The sequence below is a fragment of the Acartia tonsa genome, chromosome 4, assembly GCF_053477335.1.
Source record: "Acartia tonsa isolate MP-2025a chromosome 4, ASM5347733v1, whole genome shotgun sequence".
NCBI classification, from domain to species: domain Eukaryota; kingdom Metazoa; phylum Arthropoda; class Copepoda; order Calanoida; family Acartiidae; genus Acartia; species Acartia tonsa.
The window spans coordinates 27,390,302-27,408,574 of NC_137263.1; the positions used below are offsets into that span (position 1 = coordinate 27,390,302).

Sequence of the window (18,273 nt, forward strand, 5' to 3'; positions counted from 1 at the left end):
ATGAAATGTGTTTATCTATAAGTTTAGAACATACTTAAGGCAAAAAAAATTTCTTTAGTGTTACTTTTTTCACCTTATATATGAAAAAAGCAGTTTCTCACATTTTATGATAAAAAAAGGTATAGGAACAAAAAATATGTTTTTTCTTGTTGTAAACACAATAATTGGCATAATATCTATCATCCTAAATGTAAAAATCAGATATAGAATCCTCTTTAGAGCAAAAATAGTGCAAAAAGTAACCAAGACATTTTTGCAAAGCATGAAAATCTGAAGAAAATAGTTCTTTTTGATTTTGATATACATATCAGATAAATGTATATAAAATTAGTGATCAAAAACTATAAAACAAGTTATAACTTTTTCAACCCTATCATTGATTAAAATGCACTTTTAGGTTTACTTATTACCAAAGTAGCACATAAAAACTCTTTTTATTAAGTTATTTAACAAAATAAATTCAAATCAACAATTAGGCGTTTTTTATAATGCAGTAGACCATTTTGTAGTTGGTTTTTTGGCATTTATTTTGTTTAATTACATCATAAAAAGAGTTTTTATGCACTACTTCGGTAATTCTTAAACCTAAAAGTGCAATTTAATCAATGACAGTGTTGAAAAAACTTATAACATGTTTTATAGTTTTTAATCACTAATTTTATATACAATTATCTGATATGTATATCAAAAGCAAAAAGAACTATTTTCTTCAGATTTTCATACTTTGCAAAAATGTCTTGGTTACTTTTTGCACTATATTAGCTCTAAAAAAGGATTCTATATCTGATTTTTACATTTAGGATGATAGATTTTATGCCAATTATTGTGTTTACATCAAGAAAAATCACATTTTTTGTTCCTTTACCTTTTTTTATCATAAAATGTGAGAAACTGCTTTTTTCATATATAAGGTGAAAAAAGTAACACTAAAGAAATTTTTTTTGCCCTAAGTATGTTCTAAACCTATAAATAAACACATTTCATAAAAAGATTTTTTCTAAATAAGTCATCTAAGGCATGAAATTAATTTTGCAAATTAGCATTGTAGATTTTTGCAAATAACTTGCAAATATGATTTCTGCGGATTTTCTAATTTTCATAGGCGTTTTCTATATATATTCCTCTTTCCAAAAATACCTCACTTGTCAAGATTGGATAAAAAAATCTTTGTCGTTGAGATTCCATAACTGTGTTAATTAGATATAGATATTGACAAAGGGGAAATTTGGTTTACAAATGGCTACAGATAAATACATTATACAACAAATTACAGAAGTTAGTGTAAGAATAAAACAACATTCATGTGAGTATTGATCCGTTTTTTTCAAGAATTGGTAATCTTTTCTTTTTTATGGAACTTTATTTGGATATTGTTCTTTTCTTGATATCGCCTCTCAAGGCGCGTTTCGTAGTATTTTCACATTAGCTTTTAATAGGTTATTTTAGGTTAGGTTAGGTGATTTTCTCGCAGGGTTAATATTGTTATTTTTTATATGTTACTTATATCTTTATTAGGTTGATATAAATGTATCAAAGATAAATTTTCTTGTTCTCTTTTGAACCAAACTAAAGGATTTATAAAAAAAAATATATTATTAGTTATAATTTAAATGATTTTCTAAATTCGATTGTTAACTAAAATCTTTATTGTGCAATGAAGAAATGTTTAATCAGTTAGAACCGCCGGAAGAAGTTTTTGTTGTTTATTTATTTAATTGAAGCTGCTCTGATACTCAAGAATACTTTTTTATTATGCCTTCGATTCCGATTGATATCCTCAGGATTAGAACCGGTTCTAAGCCGTATTAAAAAATCATAATATCAATACCAGTTTTATTAGCCAAGGCTTTCAGCCCCCCGGGGCTAACAAACCTGGTGATAGTGATATATTTTAAAATTTTAATAACCTTGGAAAGCTGTCTTTTATACGATGCGATAATAATAATTATAAGTATATAACAAGCTTTATCATATGGTTTCATCACAATTATTATATTACATGTTACAGTATGTGTTGAGAGAAAATTTATAATAATTTCAACAATACTCCAACAATATAGTTCCCCTCTCCTATATATTATACATATGTGCTCTTATTATTGATAAATATAATAGCGTTTATAAGTAGCGAAGCAAAAAATCATGGATTCAGAGGCAGATGTTTAGTAGTCATAAATCTATGTTCTTTGTATGTTTTAATATTTATATTTTTGTGCAATGACTGACAGGCCGACGTCTAAGTAAAATAAATATTTAATGTTTTCAATTGGTAAAGTTAATTTTCGCCATAAATTTTCCCCGTTTATCATGAACTGCATCCGAAAAATCACATTTCCCACTTTGCGCTACGGAGGGACTGGCGGACAGACAAAGTTAATAAAATGCGTAGTTGACTACTAAAAATACCCCCAGTAAGTGTGTGTGTGTAAGGATGTTTTTTCTTTTGTATGTAAGTGTGTTGAAGCACATGTGGTGGTGGTATATATTATGTATATGTACTATATACTTATCTAAACTAGACCTGTTCAGTATTATATTTTTTAGTAGCGAAGCTACTCTATAACCTCTATAACTCACTTTGTCTGTCCGTCAGTCAGTCAGTCCGTAACGCTATGGGGGAAATGTGATTTACTCAGTTCCTTTAAAAGATAGAAAGCTGAAACTTTTTGACAACATTCCCATCATTAAGGAGCACAATTAACTATAAAATGTTCAAGACGGTCGGACCGCTTTTTAGCAGGTTTTTGGCTATTTTTATATTTTTCACATTTTCCTCCATATCTTATTCTTTGGTGATTATGGTCCGATTTTCAAAATTTTAGCAGCGAAGCTACTCTATAATTCACTTTGTATGTTCGTTAGTCCGTAACGCTATTGGGAAAACGTGATTTTCTCGGCTCCTATTTAAGATAGACAGATGAAATTTTTAGTGAAGAATCCTCTGACATACATTGTTTTGTCCATCTGCCTGTTATTTGGGGTGCTAGACCGATTCCTAGATTTTCAAGTTTTCGTGATTTTTTCAATTTCTATCAAGTTTCATTAAGATCTGTCTATTAATTGTGGTGCTAGATCGATTCCTAGATTTAATGATTGCGTGATTTTTAAGGGTTTGTGATTTCCCTATTTAATCAAGTTTATTGAATTTTTTTCCGATACCCATAAAAAAAATGCCTAGTGAATAAATAAAAATCTCAAGAAGTATATCTATCACTGTGTCTAATTCTGTAGCGAAATTAATCGGTTTGGTGGTTAGTGAGATCTGAACGGACAAACAAAAAACTTGTTTCTTAATGAAATGGGTTTCTGAATGATTGAATTAGAATGACTAAAACAGGAGGTACGGCTATTTAAAAAAAATTCAATTTACATTCTTAAAATTAAACTCTTGACAAAAAATTAAAGTTTGATTGAAGAGGGTAAAAAAAGAGAAAGAGACTATTTTTCTATTTAAATGTTCCCACGTCTGTCTCGTTATCTGGGAAATTGTGTTAAATCTACATAGTTGTTGGAATTATAAATGTTTGTTACATTATTTTAAAATCATTCTATCCTTAGGTTTTCTATGTATACTAGACTATAAAAGTTGAAAAGATTTTTAATCAATATAATAGATTTGAAATCTGCATAAAATTTTAAGGATTTTTTTATAAAATTCGTTTTTTATATAATTCTTTATTTAAAGGCGCAAATTCGATTTAAGTTAATAAATTTTGATCAATAGGATAGCTGGATTGGAAACTACCTACGCTCTAATTGGTTGAATGATGTACGTCACTTAAGCTTCTCCAATCAGAGCGCAGATAGTTTTCAATCCACCAATCACAGATCTTAAAATTATTTAACTTAATTTGTATTTGCGCCTTTAAATAAAGAATTATATAAAAAACGAATTTTATAAAAAATCCTTAAAATTTTATGCAGATTTCAAATCTATTATATTGATTAAAAATCTTTCCAACTTTTATAGTCTAATGTATACAAGATCTTTTACAACATTGAAATGAAAGTTCCCACCCCAATTATGGTGACTAGCGGCTTCGCCCCTAGCCTCTAAGGGCTTTGCCCCAAGAGCTTTGATCAAACCAATTTTTCGTATTTTAGATTTAAAAGAAAAATAAATAAAAAAATCTTTGGGGGGGGGAGAATTTTTTTTCGGGGGGGGCTAGTCGACCACTATTTTAATTTCTTTTTAATTTTAGTTTTAAAAAGAAAAACACTTTTGTGGGGGGGGGTGGCTATTTTTCATTTTTTTTTTGTGGGGGTCTCTCAAAACCTTGGAGGTAAAGAATTTTCTTGGAAGACGCAAAGAACAATTAGTTTGGTTTTCATTCTTTTCTTTTCTGTATCAAATATAAAAAGTCAGGAAGCAATAATTGCTAATGACTTTTGTTTATAAATTGATGTTATAAAATTTTATGTTAGTTTAAAGTAGTATAATAAGTTATTTGTTTGATTTCACTGGTTTTTTAAAGTGAATCTTTTGTAGTTTCTAAACATTGACTGTCTGGGAATGGATATAAAATTTTGAACTATGTATAAGTTTAAATGATTCCAGCGTATTAATATTTAAATCAAAGTTTTTTTTAAATCATAAAAGCTATTTTAAATGCAGCAAATATTTATATTTTTTATTTCAGATTAAAATAATGTAAAAAAATTCATGAAAAAGATATAAGCATGACGTCTAAGTCTCCCCTGAAACCCTTGAAGCCTGGGCGCAGGTCCACTCTTATCCTACACCGGACCTCGTCAAGGAAAGGACACCAGGGATTTGAGGATTTGAGGGATGTCATCAAGTGTGGAGAGGAATTTTGCAAGGAAGTTTCCAATGTTTTACAGGAAAGAGCTGAGCTGGAATCATCTTATTCAAGGTTGGTTATATGTAAGAGTATATATGTGTGTGTGTGTAGTGTTTTAATATGATTAAAAGTAACCTATAATATTGTCACTTGTTTTCACTTTTTAAATAATAGATGATCGTTACATTTGCTGTCTAATCAATTCTACTCTAAACATTCCAGCATAATTTCATTGTAATAATTACTCGGCTATAAAAACCCAACTGTATATTGTTTATTTTGTATTGTTTGTGCTCCATTACTTAATGGTATATTTGTCCTTGTTTTTCTTTATTTGTTTTTGATTAAAATTTCTTGGTTGATACAAATGTAAAGAATAAACAATACTTATAATTTCTAACATAAATCTATGATAGGATTAGTGAACAGGGAGAAAAGAGATATTTAACAGTAAATTATACTGATGCCCAAAGATTAATAAATATATTATTCTCTTATATAATGATTAAAACTTTGAAACTTTCATTAAGTCTTGATGGTTTGGTTCAAACTAGCAGTGTCAACCAATATTTTTTTTGCATAAAAGTAATTTTGTTTATAATAATTGGTAGTTTACATCAATTTATCGTCAATTGTCTTATGTCTAAAGATCCATAGTAATATGATAACTAGCCTTACCCTTTAGAGTGTTCGCCCCCTCTCTGTCAAAACATGAGGATATCCGAAACACGTGAAGGTTATTACTATTATACTTCAGCGATGAAGGCATAATCTATGGAAGATAAAAAAATTCTTACAATTTCTAAAGTAGATCAATCTTACAAATGTACAGCAGAAATAAATGTGTGAAGATAGTGTTTTCTTATTTAATCTATCTATATCTCCATATCTATATCCCTGCAATGTACTACAAATTGGTTTAGCGGAAGAGGTTGCTAAAATTTGAATATGTACATAAACACAGTGAGAATATTGCTTAAAAGTAAATATAAAAGACAAACAAACATCGTTTTTATCAAGAGATTACGGCTTACATACTTTTTTTTAAACCCCCGACTATGGTCTAACACAAAGCGCACCCGCTCGTTGTCAGGAAGGTAATAGATTTGAATCTAGGCCTAACAACCGGCCATAACTAAAGACGTTAAATTAGGAGCAGCCGCGACTAAGCCTCAAATTTAAAAATTTTAAAAATAAAAGAGCAGATGATTCTTAAAATTATAAAAAGTTGTTTTCCCTGAGGCTTGCTGGCGTCTGCAGAGCCCTTGTTAAAATGGTTCTGCTATGTCAGGGCTCCGCTTTCAAATGTACTTGGAAGGTTTAAAAATACTTTGAGGTATGGTACCACAACCCTCCCAAGAAAATAACTCCTAGAAAAGAAATTCAAAAATGCATATAAAGTGCCGCTATAGACCGCCACTGCACTGTATGACCTACGGGACTACCCTTCGTACAAGGGTACCATTTTATACCTAGAGGCCTCCACTGGCACAGAAATATTTTAGTGTCGCTAGAGGCCACTAGGGGCGTATTTACTAAAGATATAAGCTGGTATATCTAGTTATTAAAATTGATCAGTTTTAATTTTATGGGCAAAGCATCTAAAGTAGGGTTGGGCCGAATATCCGGTGTGGCCGGATATCCGGCCATTTTCAATATCCGGCCGGATACCGGATATTGAAACTATCCGGCCGGATATCCGGCTCTATAATTTTTTATACTGTACACCAAAAATCTCTGCTTTTTTAAATCTTAAATGGCTATAATTTTCTTATTATTGAAGCTAGAAGAACATTTGTTCTGAATAAGTTTAACTTTATGTAAATTTAGATAAGATTTCTGAAGAAATTTTTTTTACTACTTTAATATCTGGTAATTTGGCCGGATATCCGGTTATTTGGCCGGATAACCGGATATTTGCCGGATATCCGGCATTTGAAATCAGCCGGATATCCGGTATCCGGCCAAAAAAGTATCCGGCCCAACCCTAATCTAAAGTTTATAAATTTTTTAGGTCTTTGCAGAAGTTATCAAGTAAGCTGATGAAGGCCAGCAAAGAGAGAAGTGGAACAATATCAAACGCCTGGCATTTTGTTGCCAATGATTTTGAACAGGAGGCAGAAATTCATAAAACTATTGCCTCGGCAATTTTAGATGAAATTGCTAAACCTTTAAAAGTAAGTAATATAAAAATAGTTGATATTTGTGAAATCAAAACAATCATAATTAAATCAATCTTGTTGTCTAAATATTTTTCTCAAGTAATGACAAAAATTGTGAGATGTTTTGAAAATAAAATAAAAATCAAAAGGAAATTGCTTTCTTATTAATTTTTAATTTGAAAGTAACAATCAGTTAGAAGCATTTATGACATATTAGTCAGGGGGTTATATTATGTTCACACGATTTCAAAAACTTCACAAAATTATCTGAAGATTTTCAAATCAATGAAAAGCATCACTTTTTAAAATCTTTAATTGGTTTAACAATTGTTTAGAAGACAGGGAGGGAGGGAGGGGGGGGGGGTGGAGTTTAAGGGAGGCTTGTCAATTCATTTGACAAATAAAAACATGAGAATGTGAAATTATATTGTTGGCTTTGTGTACCATGCAACAGTTATGATAATTTCAGGAAACACAGAGAAAAATAAATTTAAGTTAAGAAGCAACTCTACTTGTGCCAAGTGTCGGTCTGTTTGTAATGCTGAAGTGAATTAACACTTACATGTTAACTTATTATGAAATTCCACTTTGATTTGTTGAGCAATGTAACCCCTAACTCCCTTAGTTTTGTAATAAATTGAAAATATAGGGTTGTTTTTTTTCGTTTGTTTTTATCTTTATTACTTAAGGTCAGGTTAGATTAGGTTATATTGTTTACTGAGTAGACCCGCAGGATCAGGGTCTATAGCCGGGATTCAGGTGGGGTGAGGGTCTAGTACTTTGAGAAAAAGCACCTGTCTTTCTTATAAAACACTGCTAGTCCCTGTTCTCCTTTGCATTTCTCTTTTAAATTGAAATCAATTTTTCTCCTTCACATTACAATTATTCATATTTGAAAATTAAATATCATATTCTCAAGGAATTACAGGATAAGACAATGGACTATACATTGATGCACACTACCAGTTATGGTTATCAATATTACCCATTCTGTAGAATAAAATTATTATTGGAGAAGTGCTAGTTTGTGCCAACCACATGTACCCACAGTAAAGAATGGGAGATGATGTAAAATGATGATTTTAAGCTTTGGGTACCAGTAAAATTTACAGACCAAGGGGTCTTTCCTCCCTAATATGTAATAAATGACACGTACATTTAAATGTTTTTCTATATCATTTTTTTAATACTTTTAAAAAAAGCTGAAATAATTTTAGGGATTTCTAGAGAATCAACACAAAATAAGGAAAAACATAGAAGCTCTGGTGGAGAAGAGAAATAAACAATTTTCAGAATGGAAGAATACTCAAAGTAAAGCAAAATCAAAGTAAGATTATTAATTCTTCTACTCATCAGTTAATAATTTTGGTCGTCCAGTGCTTGTCCAATACGATTATCTTGGTTGCAAAGATATTTGAGGGCATTAAAAAGAAGAGTTTAGTAACAAATATATCTTTACATTGAATTTTTTTCCATGAGAAATAAAGGCCGGAAGGGAGCCACACACAGGAGCAAGATTATTTTAATAATTTGTGGTCTAATAATTTCACCCTGCACACTCATATTTTTGAAGCAAGGTTTTTCTAGAAATAGGGTTGGTCTGACAGTACGTTCGTAACGAATACCTAGTTATTATAGTTGATTTAGTAATGTTAGAATTGTCCTATCGATTTCAAATTTGCATGATGATCTATGAAATGGTTAGAAGTGATTGAGAAAGCTTATCAACTTCAAAGACCACGTTTTTTCGTGATTCCTAGGATGACTATGCAACATGCAATAAGAGAAGAATATCTATAATCAGATTTAAACCGTTGCATTGGTACGTCCAAATTAAATGTCCTGTAACTAAGATTTTGAATATAACGTTTTCTTAAATAATTGGTTCCACGACAAACGTAAGAGTCCCAAACGTCAGAGTGGAAAAACATCAGAGTGGACAAACGCAAGAGTCCCAAACGTCAGAGTGGGACAAACGTCAGAGTGGACAAACGCAGGATTTTTGGGACAAACGTCAGAGTGGACATTTTATAAGTAAAACGTATGAGTCTCGATTTTATAATCATTACCATATAAAAAAAAAATTTATATTTTTACTTTTTTTCATATTTATTTAACAACTGTGTTAGAACGAAAATTTTACACCCTTTCAAATATATCACATATATATTATAAAGTTTAAATATTGGCATACTCAAATTTTTAACAAACATAATTTTTGTGCAGTGGAATATTACTCATTAATAACGTCATGGTTGTAGTATCCCACAATTGTTTGCATAAATATGACAGGGCTGACATCCTCGTCATATTTCTCTACTATGCTTGCCAGCTCCTTCCTTCGCATATTTGTGTAGGTGTTTCTTGCACTACTTTTGGTTGTCTCGTTATTTTGAGGTCCTAGTAGCGCGTCCCTGAGCTTTAAATTGGCTGTTGCTTCTTCTGCTTGCAAACGAGCTACTACAGTCCAAGTACCTGAATTTGCAGGCAATGCTGATGATAAACCATAGTTATATCCTTCAGCAGAATTTGTAGTAAGAAACTCATCATTGATGACAGCATCATGCTTGTTCCATAAAGTATGTGGGAATCTTGGTTGGTTTCTTATTCCGGTCCTCCCATTTATGGCTCCAACGAAATTCTTGACAAAGTACTCAATAAATTCATCAACTTCGTCTTTTTCTTCTGGCCAAGCTGGTTCAAGTTCTTTAATCTTCTTCTCTACAACAGTATCACGAATCTAAATAAATATAAAGAAGTTGTATCAACTTTTTTGCTTTTTATTTAAGATAGCTAGCCGGTTCTTTCAGTAAGTAGTAGATGTAAAATTTTTCATAGAATTCAGATATGCAATCGTTTTTTTGTAGACCTCTTATTTTTTAAGTAATTTAAGTTTTAAAAAAAAATAATTAAGTCGGTTTTAAGGTACTAAAACGCAAGAAAATAAAATAAGAAAATGGCCAGTATGAACAAAAATAGTAAGATCTTTAATTTGATACCTTACTTTTAAAATTCTGTTGAGTAATTATTGAAAAAATCTATTTTTTTAACCTCGGTTTAATGAAAACTTTAGACCTAAATATTTTCTCAAACAGACATAAAAAACATGGGTTCATATAAAGCTTTAGAATCAGAAAAATATTACGAATCTATTCTAAGCAAAATTGAAAAAGTTTTATAAAACTATTACAAAAAAAATAAGTTTATTTTAAGAATCATAATTTTCGGCTTTAAAGGGTTAGCTTGAACCAAACCTGAACTAAACCTAAACAAAAGACAATGCAATGTAGGAGATATTTTTTAAACACAAGAAACAATAATGTATTTTTAACTGCATTGTTTTGAAGTTTATAAACAGACTGATGCATATTTGTTCATAATTTTTCATTCTTTACATGTTCTTTAATATCACTATATTTATTGTAGTATCTATTGTATATATTGTATGAACGTTCTCCTTTTTTTCTGGCAATTCTATAGGTTAATTTTATAGATTAAGCTTTCCGATTCGTCAATTTTTGCGATTTGTGATTGGCTAGTTTAGTAGTTACAATTCTTAAAATAAACTTTTTATTTTTTCTATTTTTTATTACAATTTTTTAAAACTTTTTCAATTTCGCTTAGAATGGATTCATATTATTTTTCTCATTCTAATGGTATATATGAACCCATATTTTTTATGTCTGTATGAGAAAATATTTAGGTTTAATGTTTTGATTAAACCGAGGTTAAAAAAATAGATTTTTTCAACAATTACTCAACAGAATTTTAAAAGTAAGGTGTCAAATTAAAGATCTTACTATTTTTGTTCATACTGGCTATTTTCTTCTTTTATTTTGTTGCGTTTTAGTACCTTAAAACCGACTTAATTATTTTTTTTAAAAACTTAAATTACTTAAAAAATAAGAGGTCTACAAAAAAACCGATTGCATATCTGAATTCTCTGAAAAATTTTACATCTACTACTTACTGAAAGAACCGGCTAGCTATCTTAAATAAAAAGCAAAAAAGTTGATACAACTTCTTTGAGAAAAAAAATTAAATGTAAATTTAAAACTATCTTATTGGTTATGCCTAACATTGTTTTGCGCCCCCCCCCCCAAACATAACAATGACTCTGGACAAGCACAATATTTTCTTTATAATTAGGTTAGGTTAGGTTATAGGCTAGGGGGCCGAGCGCCCGCGGCTAGGCAGGCTAGGGGGCCGAGCGCTGCGGCTAGGTAGGCCAGGGTGCTGAGTGCTGCAGCCAGAGTCATTTTCTTTATGATTAGGTTAGGTTAGGTTATAGGCTAGGGGGCCGAGCGCCCGCGGCTAGGCAGGCTAGGGGGCCGAGCGCTGCGGCTAGGTAGGCCAGGGTGCTGAGTGCTGCAGCCAGAGTCATTTTCTTTATGATTAGGTTCGGTGGCTTCCTCCCTGCTTTGCCTGGTAGTACCTGGCAGGGTACGGCGGCTGCATGGCTATCGGCTCACAACAAAATCTCTCACGTCTGATTGTTACCAAAGACAAAACACGAATAAGATGTCATTCAAAATTGGAAGATTTTTATAAAATATTTGAAAGATTTTTTGCAAAAAATTAGAAGATTTTTTGTCATATAATTAAAATAGCATAGACTCTGATGTTTTACTTAAGCAATGTCCACTCTGACGTTTGTCCACTCCGACGTTTGTCCCACTCTGACGTTTGTCCACTCTGACGTTTGGGACTCTTGCGTTTGGGACTCTTGCGTTTGTCCACTCTGACGTTTGGGACTCTTACGTTTGGGGTAGGACCAAATAATTTTATAGAAATTTTCATCCTTGTTTTATGTAAAATTTGCAATGGTTTATATAATATATTTATTTAATTCTTAATTTAGTGAATTTGGATTTAGTTTTACATTTTAATTAAATTAAATAATCATGTCCTTTTTAGTAGCGAAGCTACTCTATAATTCACTTTGTCCGTCCGTCAGTCAGTCCGTCAGTCCGTAACGCTATGGGGGAAATGGGATTTACTCAGCTCCTATAAAAGATAGAATGCTGAAATTTTTTGACAACATTCCCACCATTAAGGAGCACAATTAACTATAAAACATCATTGGCGGTCGGACCGATTTTTAGCAGGTTTTAGGCTATTTTTATATTTTTCACATTTTTCTCCATATCTCCAGTGTTTGTGGTCCGATTTTAAAAATTTTTTCAGTTACAGATATCAAAATCTAATTTCCCGTCGTTTAAAGAAACAACCATGAAGGCCAGACTGCCTTTTTAGCAGGTTTTAGGCTATTTTTATATTTTTCACATTTTTCTCCATATCTTCAGTGTTTATGGTCCAATTTTCAAAATTTTTTCAGTTATAGATATCAAAATTAAATTTCCCGTCTTTTAAAGAAAACAACCATGATAGCCGGACTGCCTTTTTAGCAGGTTTTAGGCTGTTTTTTTATATTTTTAACATTTTTCTCCATATCTTCAGTGTCTATATTCCGATTTTCAAAATTTTTTCAGTTATAGATATCAAAATTAAATTTCCTGTCTTTTAAAGAAAATAACCATGACGGCCAGACTGCCTTTTTGGCAGGTTTTAGGCTATTTTTGATATATTTAACACTTTTTCCATATCTTCAGTATATATGGTCCGATTTTCCCAATTTTTTAAGTTAAGGATTTAAAAATTAATTTTTTTGTCGTTTTAAGTAAACAACCATGGCGGCCAGAATGCCTTTTATCAGGTTTTTGGCTATTTTTATATGTTTTATATATTTCCCCATATCTTTGTCTATTTTGATCCAATTTTCAAACTTTTATGGGATATCAGTATCAAAATAGTTTTTCCCATTGTTATGAGCATCTTTAATATAATTTACTTTGACCATCGTCATCATACAAAATAAAACAAGGTTTCATGTTTATTTTTTCCAATAAATCTATTCTTGATTTTAGTAAAAACCTTTTAAATCTACCTATACGTATTCCCATTTACGATTTTTTGTGCTTCGCTACTTATGAATGTTGTCATCCTTGTTTTATTATTACACCCCTCATCACCACTCCCCCAACACACACTACTCAAGCCACATTTTTCAAAAATTGATTCAGGTTACCAATTTTCCTATTTGAACATCTTAATTTTTACTTCAGATCTTACCTGTCATGTCGTGAGAATGAGAAGGTTCAGGACCAAATGTTGGATTGTAAGCTTGGTCGTGGTAGACACCTATCTGACAAGGAAAACATGAAGCTGGAGTGTAAGAGAAAGAAGAGTGAGACCTCAGTTAGAAAATGTGACATGGAGTATTATGCTAGTTGTATCAAAACTGAAAGATCAAGGTATTCTTCAAATAACCAAAAAAAACTAGTAATTTTACTTCATATTTATATTGAAACTTTTGTTTATCTGCTTTTAGCAAAGTATTCCGAAGCAAAGTAAAACTGCTCTACCATTTGTTCTTAATATATTTTAAAGGACAATGTGTTTTCCTTGTTAACATGCCTTTAATTTTTAACAAGTATAAACATTAACAGCTTTAGTATGAAGCAGACCTAATTACATGAATCATATTTGCATACATCTACAAAATTTTTAGAAATATTTTTTTTTTGGAAATCTGTGAATCCTTTGAAACTCTATAAGAACTACTAATAAAAATTCTCACAAGAACAAACACACAACATCACACATACTCACACATTACACACTCACAGCTGGTTGGAAAGAATTATGGAATTATAATGATGTTGATGATTAATGGTTCAATCTTAGTTTTAACCCTCTTTCTATCCATCTCCGTCATATTTTTACCAAGGAATCTTGGACCTCGGAAATTCAGTATTTTATTTCTATCTAACTTTTGCGTTAAACAAACATTTTTACTTTCATTAAATTGTATTTGTTTAGGGGAGGTTAAAAGTTTTAAATAATTAATTATGCTTAATTCACCCCCACCCCCTATTCCTTAACCATGTAAGACTAAATAATATATCTAAAATAAAAAACTAAATGATTACCGCAGTTTTACTAACATCTAAAAATTATATTGGCATGTTACTGGTGTCCACCATATGAACATTTGTTTTTGTACAAATTATTCCATGAAGTTACTTATTACCTAATCAATTGTTTCTAAAGATAAATTTATTTTGTAATATATGTCTAAACGACAAAAATAATAGAAAAACATTATTAAGGGTTAATAACATATGTACATTATAAAAATAATATTTAAAATTTAACTACATCTCTTGCATGAAGAGCGTGGTGCTGGTAGTAAATTATGTCCTCAATAGAAATGATTTTCTTTCTAACATTGAGTAAAAGTGTTATTAAATATTTGGACGACAAAGATAATTTGTAATTGTAATGCCTAATAATGCTAAATTTTGAAATTATCTATGAAAAGTTTAAATAAAAATGTAGATTAAATTTTATATGATATCTTTAAAAATGAGAGTTATGGAGTAAGACTCACACACCTGTCATATTAAATGGTTACGTTTTTTTTGCTTAAAGTGTTTGAGAATCTAATTCACAACTTAACAGTGATTTAGAAGGGGTTAATATAAGCAGCATTTATAAGATTTTTCTAGTTTTGCCTCCCAATTTGATTTTTATGAAAAAAATAAATTAAAATTTTTGTAAGTAAAATAACGGGAAAAATTTAATATTATTGCTTTTAAACAAAAAATCAAGAAAACTTCTGTTGTAGATACCAAAGCGAGAAAATTATGATTTAAAAAACGTCTATTAGTACCATAAGTCTATAACCAAAGTAAAAATATTAAAAATCTCTTATATATCTAGTTAAGGAAACTGAATAGAAATTGCCCCAATAAATAGCTGTTATATTGCTGTACAGATTCTATATCCTCGATTTTTTATTTTCATTGTAAATCAAATTGGTACTAAAAAGCTTATCTACTAATTTTTCTATGAAAAAAAAACATAAATGATTAAAAAAATGTAAGTGGTTAATGTATTGTATTATGCTAAAGCTAATAATTAGATGCTACAAGATCCATATTAGCTTCTCATACCCTTCAAGTAAATTAAACTGATAATAGTAGCCACAGGTTGCGAGAATTTATCATACAAAATAAGATAAGATTTATTTTCAAATCGGTTTAGTTATAATAAAAATATTACATAGCATATACAGATATCATAAATCACATCATATATATGGTAATTCCGGTATTTTTTTACTTTTCATAAAAAAAACATATTTCTAAAAACCTTTGAACCCTTGCATCAATAATTTATTTGGTTGGTTTCAGAGAATTAGTTGGTTGGTGCTCGTTCTTTTAAATACGGCAACCAGATAAAATTTTGTGTTGGAGTAGTGTCATTTAAGTATACCATAAAAAATTCCAATTACCTTACAAAAACGGTGATAATTTTTTTAGGTTGGAGTGGGAAGGATCAATTTTACGAGGCAGCTCAGCATTACAAAGATTAGAAGAGGAAAGATTAGCACAGCTAGCTGACAAAGCTGGTCAATACCTTGCTGCTATGAAAGCAAACAGGTTAAACAATTCAATTCTTAATCGAAAGCTTTTATCCACTCGATACCTGGTGATTCTGGCTTGTTTGCTTTAAAAATCTATTGTCAACAAAGAAATAGATTTGTTCCGACATGTCTTTTCAATAACTGACGTGCAAAAAGTAGTATCAATTGTAATGTCAACAAATTTTACTTTTTCTGTTGATTGTCAGTAGGTATAGTATTTTTTTTTGTGTAACTTTGATAAAAACTGATTTTTAATTACAGGCCAAAGTTGCGTGATCTGACAGAACAGCTTGAGGAACCTGTGCTACTGTGTGACACACACAGAGATATCAACACAATCAACTTTCAGATAGATCAGGAAGGTATGGGAGAACAACATCTACCTTCATTCTACTCAGAGGATCTTGTCAATGTTATGAACAGAGAGAGAAGACGAGAGAGCCTCTCTAAGTTTGTTGGAATAATAAAGGCTGATATAGAAAGGGAAAGAAAAGGAAGAGCTGGTGTGGAAAATTTAGCAAAAGCATTACAGGTATTTAATTATAAATATTAAATTAAATTATTCTATATCCGCGGAAAGCTGTTTATAATACGATGCATATTACAGCAGTTAACGGGAACGGGAAGTGATACACATAAAACCAGGGGCGTCCAAGCTTTTTTATATGGGGTGGGTAAAATTTTTTTAAGGGGGGGGTAATTTGGTTTTTGGGGGGGGGGGTAAAATGGCGCGCGAAGCGCGCCGCATATTTTTTTTACCCCCCCCCCCCCCAAATTTTTACCCCGGGGGTAAAATTTGCTTGGGGGGGGGGGGTAATTACCCCCCCGTGAACTCTGTTGGCAAGGGTAAATTTGTTAACCCCCACAAAATTTATCCCCGGGGTAAATTTTTTTGGGGGGGGTAATTTGACAATGTATTAATATTTAGTAGTAAAAATGCGCGCGAAGCGCGCCAAAATTTTTATTTGTTAGGGATTTTTTATTTTGGGGGGGTAAATACCCCTCCTAAATGGTTGGGGGTGCCTACGGCACCCCCAAGGTAGGGGTAAATATTAAATGGGAGGGGTAAAATGAAAAATATTTGGGGGGGGGGGGTTAATTACCCCATTACCCCCTCCCCTTGGACGTCTATGCATAAAACATCATGTTTTTGTCATTATATAAAAGTGGCAGGGTGTGTATATGTGGCTGTCATGTCTACCTAAAGATTTCGCTAATTACTGGATAGACATGCTAACAATAGATTTAAAGTTTTTAATATATCACGGTAAGGATTTCACTAGAGCCTACCCGGAGAAAAAACATATAGAAAGAAAAATCGCCGTTAAAAAGTTCTTTTAAAAACTAGAATCTAAGGTTGTAGGTTAATCTTCCCCTTTCTATTCCTCTCCGTAAAATGTCACTCCCTCTAAAGGCGTTGTCTCTAGTAAAGGAAATGACAAAGAAGTATAAGATTGTTTTTTTATTTATTCTTTAATATGTTGATTCATATCTTGATTGAAATTGTATTGTTTAGGAAACTCCCAAATTTGGTGGGGAGGAGAGCCAACAGGATGTACAAGATAAATTACTTCATATGCAAGCCATGCTCACATACCTGGAGGCAACAAGGTTCAAGATTCTCAATGTTATGATGGATTTGGAGGGAAAACAGCGGGTAAATCATCCTATGGCTGCATACCTTGAAAACATTAAGGACAAGCAAGGAATGTTTCAGAGTATACTCAGAATCCCCTCCTGGGTGACACCTGACCCTCAACCTCAGCCACTTGAATGGGACAGCGCCATAAGTGCCGATGAACCTTCACCACTGCCTGGGCCGGCCCAGCTCACCTGGGAGGACAGGGGCACAGCAGACGGAAGAGTTGCAGGATGGTCTCCAACTGGCAGTCCATCTAACAGATCACCACAGTTGTTAACTGCGGTTGGAGTGTGTCTGGACAGTAGTCCTAGTTTCACTACAACAAATCCAATAATATATCAAAAGGAGAACTCAACTTTGGATGCAAGTGCATCCGTTAAGAGTTTGTTAGAGGCAAGTATTTCCAGTCGAGGTCGTGGAGATGGTGGACACGATTTTGATGATTTGACAAAACACAATCATGCAGACACTACTGTAGAAAGCAGTCCAGGGCCAGACAGTGATTTTGATGACTTTGACAGTAACGACGACGAGACTAGCGGCAGATACGATGATGATAAACCGAGCAACAGCCAGGATAATGAAATACAAGAAATATACTATCAAGAGAAACAACAAGTAGCAGTGATGGGCCAGTGTAAGGTGATGTATGATTACACAGCTAACATGTATGACGAGCTAAATATTAGATATGGTGACATTATAAATATTCATGACAAACAGGAGGACGGCTGGTGGCTCGGAGAATGTGATGGCAAAATAGGGATATTTCCAGCTACTTATGTTGAGCCTATTTAGAAATAAATATTAAATTTCAACTGTTAATGTATTAAAAAGTTTTGTTCATCAATTGTGATTTTTGTCTTAATAAAATAAAAGACATAGGTACGCAAATCTTTGCTTTTCAAATATTATATAGAGTTTTCAATTTAATAAAGTTTTCGATGACAATCTGTATTTTTATACTCATTTTATTTTATAGCTCATGTGATTAATAGTTGTTTATCGCATCAGCTTTCTGCGGATATTAAAATGAAAAATTATAAGATTAAAATGTATTATTTACGATGTAATACGATGGTCTTTAATACGATGCTATACATGAATTTTCAGTATGGCTGAGAAACGGTTCTAATACAGCAGAAATAAATTGGTTTCAAAGCCATAATAGAAACG

At 31.8% G+C, this 18,273-nt stretch overlaps 1 protein-coding gene across 1 annotated transcript; it reads left to right on the plus strand.

Moving 5' to 3' along the window:
* Positions 1-4,638: 4,638 nt before the first annotated feature.
* Positions 4,639-18,048, plus strand: Nost (Nostrin). The gene is made up of 7 exons (XM_080157322.1): positions 4,639-4,874; positions 6,817-6,979; positions 8,182-8,291; positions 13,090-13,278; positions 15,352-15,471; positions 15,717-15,987; positions 16,972-18,048. Exons 1-7 carry the CDS (start codon positions 4,681-4,683, stop codon positions 17,893-17,895), a joined length of 1,971 nt encoding a protein of 656 aa, XP_080013448.1. The 5' UTR covers positions 4,639-4,680; the 3' UTR covers positions 17,896-18,048.
* The last annotated feature ends 225 nt before the right edge of the window (positions 18,049-18,273 follow it).